We start from the raw sequence: 7,905 nt of genomic DNA on the forward strand, positions 1-7,905 counted from the left end.
TATTTTGTGCTGGTATAAACAGTGCACAGCTAGCAGCATCACAAGTGTGACCATGTGTACAAAAAGTGCGGGAAGTTTGAATTTTTAAAAAAGTTCGGCGCGCATTTTACAATTGTTTTAAATAATTTAAATTTGCTCTTCCGTGTTTTAATATCCATTTATTTATTACACTACCGATGCTCAGCTAAACACAAATTGTTTTCTAATTCAAAGATTTCAAGTATTTGGGACACAAACACTTTTTGCGTTTAGATTTGGATGAGGGAGAACCCTTGCTTGTGGACACTAAGTCCGCATCTGCTGGCTTAGCTTCTGTTTGGTTCTCTTCGACGCGTTCAGGAGGCGATTTCTCGCTACATTTTAAGGCCATGAACTCGAAGAAATCAATATTACGCACATGATAATGATAGTTATCCCTGAACTGAAAGTAATTCGGGTATACCTTATGCCGAAGCATGGCCACATAGAGACTGAGACGCTGCTGCTCCTGGAACAAACGCCGCTTCTTCTCTAGTATATGATTGCGCCAACTGCGATTGCTCATCTCCTTGTGAACGAGACTCCGTAGAATAGGATGCAAATGAAAGATGAGCGCACTATAAAGACCGCATTAGAGATTGCCACAAAGATAAAAAAGTCGCTCAGCCCAGGGCCCACTTACTCGCTGAATCGATGCTTGAGCTTTCGAAACTTGATCTTATCAAATGGATCGAGGAACTGGTGTATGCGATCTGTGTAGGCCAGCTGGGCGGGTATTTCCAGAAAGATTCTGATCGACAATTAGGATGTTAGCATAATATTTGGACTTTGGGAAAAGGCTCTTACTGGGTGCTCAGCACAGTAGCAAATTTGATTATTTTTGGCTTATTCTTGTGAACTGGAAAACGTGGAAACTTCAACATATCCTCTTGGTACCATTTCAGCGTGCTTCGCATTTTTTTAGCCACCGATGTCAGCTCCGTGGGATCAATAAAGAAATTGCCCGCACAAAAATTATATTTACCCAATGGCGGCACAGATTTCATTAGCTCCAGACCTGTACGAATATGAATGAATTATGTATGTTAATTGTCATTGATATGTAATTTAACCGCTTATCATTTTTCTCTAACTCATTTATGTCTTTATCGATAAGAATCGATTATTTGGTTCTATCATCAAAGTTAGAGATTCCTGTAGAGCATTTCTTACCCTTCTTGCGGCAATCACCCTGAATGGCCTCCACAAAGTAAATGGTGCGCCATTTGGGACAGGCGCATCTGATAAACGTGTGAAAATCTTCGATCCAACGCTGAAAGGCGATCGTGAGACTCTTTTGCATGTCCACGGTTAGATGAATCGCTTCGCTGTTGAGAATAGAGATAAGGTTTGATGGAGACTAAGAAGTGATTTGAAATTTCATAGCAAAATTTGTGCGTTTTAAAAATGTTTCCAATTGCGTATCGACTATCGAGTTTAAGCCCTGAAGTGGAACTCTTGACTCTCATAAATACTTTAATATTCGCTTGCATTTCGATTTGACTTTACGTCTTGCTTTTAAATAAATTGTAATGAACTAAGAAAAAACTATGCAAATTCAATGAAGCGGGATTCGAACCCATGCTGGCTTTCCATACTTCTTTCCAGATCGAATTACTTTTGTCATTAACAAAATTTAATAAAAAAATATTTTTTTTAAATATGTGATTGAAGCTTTAATTTTAGCTTATTAAACTGAATTTTGCATTTCTTTTCGAACTCCATTTTATCAAATGGTAATAAGATACATATGAAATGAAAGATTTCTAATCCAGGATTTGAACTAGTGTCCCATATTTAAATGAGATTCTCAATTCAATTCATTAAGCTGAAGTTGAATCAATGCCTAAAGATGATGCAATTTGTCTACAGCGAAATTTTACCAAAATAAAAGCAATCAATTCTTGGTGGCGTTTAAGTCATTACAGACACACGCTCATTTTGGAGCCCTGGGGTCAACTTACCGCACAATCTCCACATTTACATCGCAGCCAAATCTGCGCAGATTTGCCGTAAGCTCTATTCGATTCAATAAAATCTCCAACTGCATATTTGGCGTATAGACGGATACGGCGACGCTTTGATATGCAAATTTCATTGTTCTTTTTCCACCGATATATTTGGTCCATTCATCGGCATCCGGTTCGGATGATGTGTCATCGCAAATGGTTTCCTCTTCGATATCATTCATAGTATCACCTATTAAGTCCTGCTCCAGATGATAGATACGGAAATGCAAGTCATCAGCGGAAAAAATGCTCGTTTCCAGCTTCAGATCCATCTTGGTGATATGCTCAAAATTGAATTTGGTGCCGGGATAATACTTATGCTCTATAAAATATTCATCTGGTTGGTAAATTACGAAGCTATAATCATATGCATAACCGCCCTCAGGCTCAAGTTCCTGTACGAAGTCCATTTCATCTGTATGACTTTCTGCTGGAGTAGATGCGAGTTCTCTCTCTCGGTTATTTGTTTCATCGACATACCCACTGCCCAGCTTTGATACATTTACATAGATGGAGCCCTGTGGAATATATCTACATTAAGTTTGAGTTGACTGTCTTCGGAATGGATGCGTTAAAATGTGGTTTACAGAGAGAAGAAGGAACGTGGCCAAGCTCTATTATAATCAGGATAAAAATCTAAATCTGTCCGTTCGTTTATTGATCTTTCCGTGTATAAGAACGTGGCTGCCCTATACCACACGCCGATAAACAATGATCGATAAATATAAAATCGATTTAGAACATAGTCCAGCTGAAGGTATTTGAAGATCTCGCTGTATTCTTTCGTCCGTATGTGTGAAGGTTTTCCCTATAGCACACGCCGATCAAGTTTGACTTAAGTAATCGATTATCTTAACCGCTTCTATGAAATCGTTATAAATTTTAATTCAGTTGCAAATATAGCAACATATTAAAAATGTTCGAAATTTCAATATTCCACACATTTCATGTTGTTTTATTTTAGTATAGTTTCCTGTAAATTTAATTGAAGTCCGTTAAGCAATATAGAGCTTATTAAAGGAAACCCAAGCGGCCATTGGATCCCAGAGAAAAAATAAACACACATACATTCAAACGTCTATGCATGTGCACACATACATTCAAATAATTTAGCCTATACATCGGCACACATGCGTACATATGCTTTTGCTTGCGACACATGCATTCAAAAATCACATGTGCTCACATACATTCGAATGCCTGTCCATGTGCTTTCATAAATTCAATTGGTTATGCACACGCACACATACTTTCAAATGCTTTAGCCTATACATCTTCACACATGCATTCAAACAGCTAAGCAAAGTTACGCAATTCAAGCGCGATGACGAGCGCACGCATACATTCAAATATCTATGCTTATACATCTTTCACACATTCAGTTGAACATGCATAGGCACACATACTTTCAAATGCTATACTTTGCTTATATATCTGCACACATGCATGGACACACATACATTCAAAGCGCCTGTGCAAGTCCACTCATGCATTGAAATGTGTGCATTCTTTTTGTAATTCTATAAATAGAATCGCAGTTGAATTGTATTTCTGTTATATGCCTGTAGGAGGGGTGGTGTAGGATGAGACGCCACACGAAACTATTTTCATTTATGAAATCTCGGGTTCGAGATCGAGTCTCGTTGAATCAAGCAATTTCTTTTTAAGTAAAAACTTTTTACGCTGACTTAAATTTATATTTAGTTTTACCATATCATCAGTATCCTCATCGATAGGAATTGTTTTCCTCATATGTGAGCTGCTTGAGCTGATTTGCTTATCAATTTCATCTTCAACAATGCCCCGATCCCATTCAATCGATGTTTTGGTGGTTATCAAGGTGCCATCGTTATGATAGCAACGCAGCGAATCATGTGTCCAGACCATGCGCACGCCATCGTCTCGCATCGCATAACTCTCGTTGACAAAATAATCATGCCATTCCGTAACCCTAATCGGCTTGCCGCACCGTATCTCATGGCCCTGCACATGCACCACGCTGCCCAGCGACGTGGTTAGCTTCAGATGTACAAATGTCAAATTGAATAGACTCATAATCAATTCCAAATACTTAATCTCTGCATCAATGCTGGCAAACAAAGCTGCCGACTGGTTTAATTTCAGTTGTCGAGCCTCCAGTTTGGCGGCGCGTGCGGCTAGCGTTTCGGATGAGGTGGAACTGTCCTGTGAACGTTGTCCCTTGAAAAGCACATCGGATCCACCTTGAGTGCGATTCGTTAAAGATGTTCGCTTGCGAGTACGAAATTTTTTCACCTCACACTTGTTCAATGGCTTGTAGCTGCTGTACGTGGATTGTGTGGAGCAGGCATTTATAAAGCTCGGATCATCTTCCATTCCGCCCTCCTCCTCTTCCGGCACATCCGGAGTGCTATATAATCGATAGACCTCGCCGTTATAGCGCATTATCTGCACCATATCACTGTTGTTAAAGTAAACGATAACACAGCCGTAGGGTGTATTAACGCGCCGACTTTCGTTCAGCGTACTCTGCTGACCTGACCACAAATTCTCGACATGGGTATCGTGGTAGTAGAGGGTTAAGCCATTTGGATAGTTAAGCACCGCCTTGGCGCATTCAGTACTTCTGGCATTCAATCGCAGGGCAATGCCATTTGGTGTTTGTAAACGTATATTTGGCGAAACACTGTCAATTTTGCCCGGTTCGTTGTTAAGATGCAATATTTGCTTGTCTATCTCAATGGACAGACATTTGTTCATCTGCCGAAAGTTCCATTTCTCTTCATAGAGTGATATTAGACCCTCTTCAAAGTAATATTTGGAGGTTTTCGCATTGATCGTTTGTCGCGCATCATCCAAATTGTAACCCTTGAGCATCGGATGATCCGGTCCCAGGCCAATAAAAGTTGGCCTATGGCTTAATAATTCCGGATTGGGGGATTCTTTGTGAAAGAGACTATTTCGCAAAGTGGAAGCACGTATTGATTTGCTCGATATACGAAAACTTTCCTTGCTCCGAAATCGGGATGTTCGTGGCGACTTGTCGGTGTCTTTGCTGTCCACATCCTTTCTTTTCTGAACCACTTTTTGGGCCTTCAGCGATTTGGGGCGAATGAACACGTTCGGCTGAATTATGCTATAACGTTTCCGTGGTGGACAACTAAACGAAGTGGAACCATTTTCTTCCAATTCACTGCCAGTGTCCAGGGTGAAGTTACTGGGGTAATCGGACAACGGATCTACTTTCACCTCGATCGCTGTTTCAAACATCTGCGGTGTGACCAAATCCTTGAGGAAATCTTCCATCTCATAGAGCGTAAAGTCGCGAAAACAAAGACGTGTCGGTATAACCAATTGCTTCTCGTGCTCGAAGACTTCGTTCAGGGCTCGCTTAAACGTAAAGAGCTTTATATTCGGATAAATCTCCTCGATGTTATAGTTCTCATACTCATTGATCAATTGTATAATGCGTTGAGAAACTGAATCGTCGGTCAAATATAGCTTGGCAAATTTGGGCAAATTCATGGGATCCCTATCGGCGACATATGGCGTATAGTACAACTTCTCTGTGATATAGCCCGTGCTGAAATAGCGTCGCAGCACATTGTATTCCAGGCACGCATGGTAGATATTTCGCATGTGCTCCTGATTCATATAGGAGACTATGTTCACGAGCAGCGTATTTGCCTGCTCCACAAACAGACGTTCGCTTTTTAACAGCTTAATAATGCTCTTGAAGGCATTTGCATAGGTTTTGATTTTCTCCAGCGTTTTGGTATATAAAGTGGATGAGGGACTCGCTAGCATCAGGACCTCCATTTCGGTCATCAAATCTCGCGGATTGCCGAATGTGCACATCAATGATTCCACGTATAAATAGATCGATGCATCATCATCGTGCACAGCCGGCATCTCGGACTTTAGATAGTGCCCCTGGATGCTCAGCGACTCGACCATTTGAAAGCTTTCCAGCATGTTGGCGCTCGGGCTCATCTTGACATTGATCTCGCAATATGGTTTCACATAGTATTCCTCATATTGTTGCCGCAACATTTGCATATCGTACAGAAACCAAGTGAGCTGATCAAAAATACTCGACGAATACCTAGTCGCCTGGCACATGGACATCTGCGGCAACTGCTGCTGTACGATGCCTACGGGCTTGCTCTTCACCCGTTTGCGTAGCCCATAGATATCGGCCTGAATAGCCGCGAGGTCATCACGTCGTTGTTTCTCGAGGCGTGGACGTGGCACCAGCAAGTCATAGGTACTCTCCTTGGGTAAAAAGTGCACAACTCCACGCAACGGTTGATTTAAACTGAAGGTGATAAAATGATTTGAGTTATATAAGAGATCATTTCATGTTAGGCTCTATGAGTTTATCGAAAATTGAATAAAGGAAATTCACTAAAATTGAGAGTAACTGCTTTTAGGCCAAGGAAACATGGATATCGAACGTCGGACAAACGAAAGAGCAAATCAAAATCTTGGTCTTCCTGTAACTCCCGACTACTTTTCCGCTACCAACCGAACTCTAGTTCTTTAAACACCTTTAAACCCTAAAACCAAATCAAGACATTGTTTCAAATCACCAAGATAAAAGTTCCGTTCAAACTTGGTTAGGCTAAGTCAACAACTCTCAAGACGAAACGTAGTCAGTCAACTTACTTGAGCAGAGTCCTGTAGAATTCGTTTTTCATAGAACCAACGATGACAATGAGTATTGTCGTATTAAGCGGAGCATCTTTGATGTACTGAAATTGGGTTTCTAACATGAGCTTAACGAAGAGAGAAATCCACGTTTCCACCTTACCTGACGCTTCGATAGCGGCTTACCCTTGCCCACTTTGTGGTGTTCTTTGGCTGTGACACTAAAGCACGCTATTTTGGCCACTGAAATGGTATCGGTGTCCTTGTGCTTGGCAGGACGTTTCGTATCGCCTGCCGCATCTTTTTTCCCAATTATCTTTAGCTGAGCAGGCATATTCTTCTGATAGTACTTGAGCATATTGAAGCTCAGCTCCGATTCAATCTTTCGGGTTATAAAATCATATTCACTCAGGCAATTCTGAATACGTATCATCGTATGGGTCATGGGATCGGTGGGCAAAAAATCTAATGGTAAACATCCAAAATGCATACGCAATTGGCAGGCAATTCAATTACAGCTCCGCTCACCTGATTGCCTTGACTTGCCACTGGTGCGAATCTTTTTCCGGTTGGCCAAGCGATTGTTCTCCAATTCAGTATCCAGATCGATGACAAACAGAAATTGTCGCAGCCCAAGCTTGATCTGATTGATATATTCATTTCGCACCGCACGCAAACCGTTGTCATAGAAATTGACGCAGTAAATTTCGTAGGTCCGCGATGTTGTGGCAGCTACAGATTTTCGAGTACTACGGCGACCGCTCTGTTCCGTTCTTCGGGTACTCAATATACTCATGATGGTTAGTTATTTTTTTCTCGAATGTATCACGTGTTTCAGATATATAAAAACAGTAAATATGCGCTTGTTTCTGAAGGATAAAGCAAATTCAATTGACATTGAATATATATTAGTTATTATATATGTTTAACAAATTAGTTATTAAACTTAAGAACTGTAATTTCCGAAGAATATTTACTTAAGATATTTATATTTTTTATGAATTCGAAAATTAATCACAAGGGCGGTAAGGTCTGAGTCAAGGGCAAGGTTCTATAGCGATGGAATAGGCATGTTAGAAGGGAGGGTCTATTTGGAATCTATTTGATAGTTGGTATTTATTATAAATAGCTCATATTCAGGGGAAGTTGGTATAACCCATTTATCTACAATCTTCGAAAAGCGAAATTTTCGAGCTAATCTTAATTCTAAGTTGCTAAATCAAGACTTTGGGGTAATATGTTTATGAAA

At 40.5% G+C, this 7,905-nt stretch overlaps 1 protein-coding gene across 1 annotated transcript; it reads right to left on the reverse strand.

The window, feature by feature from the left end:
• Positions 1-143: 143 nt before the first annotated feature.
• Positions 144-7,504, reverse strand: LOC111600398. The gene is made up of 9 exons (XM_023316478.2): positions 7,185-7,504; positions 6,820-7,121; positions 6,675-6,760; positions 3,738-6,324; positions 1,983-2,545; positions 1,192-1,346; positions 826-1,036; positions 662-769; positions 144-596 (listed from the first exon to the last, which is right to left on the reverse strand). Exons 1-9 carry the CDS (start codon positions 7,450-7,452, stop codon positions 203-205), a joined length of 4,674 nt encoding a protein of 1,557 aa, XP_023172246.2. The 5' UTR covers positions 7,453-7,504; the 3' UTR covers positions 144-202.
• Positions 7,505-7,905: the final 401 nt, after the last annotated feature.

Source organism: Drosophila hydei, unplaced genomic scaffold, assembly GCF_003285905.1.
Source record: "Drosophila hydei strain 15085-1641.00,03,60 unplaced genomic scaffold, DhydRS2 tig00008116-arrow-pilon, whole genome shotgun sequence".
In the NCBI taxonomy this organism is placed as follows: Eukaryota; Metazoa; Arthropoda; class Insecta; order Diptera; family Drosophilidae; genus Drosophila; species Drosophila hydei.

Bases quoted from the DNA above. Each gene is read 5' to 3' on its own strand.
- LOC111600398 (XM_023316478.2), bottom strand. From the start codon at position 7,452: ATGAGTATATTGAGTACCCGAAGAACGGAACAGAGCGGTCGCCGTAGT. The intron at 6,761-6,819 runs GTAAGGTGGAAA...ACCCAATTTCAG, and splicing joins AGCCGCTATCGAAGCGTCAG to TACATCAAAGATGCTCCGCT. The intron at 1,347-1,982 runs GTAAGTTGACCC...TATTCTCAACAG, and splicing joins GTAAATGTGGAGATTGTGCG to CGAAGCGATTCATCTAACCG.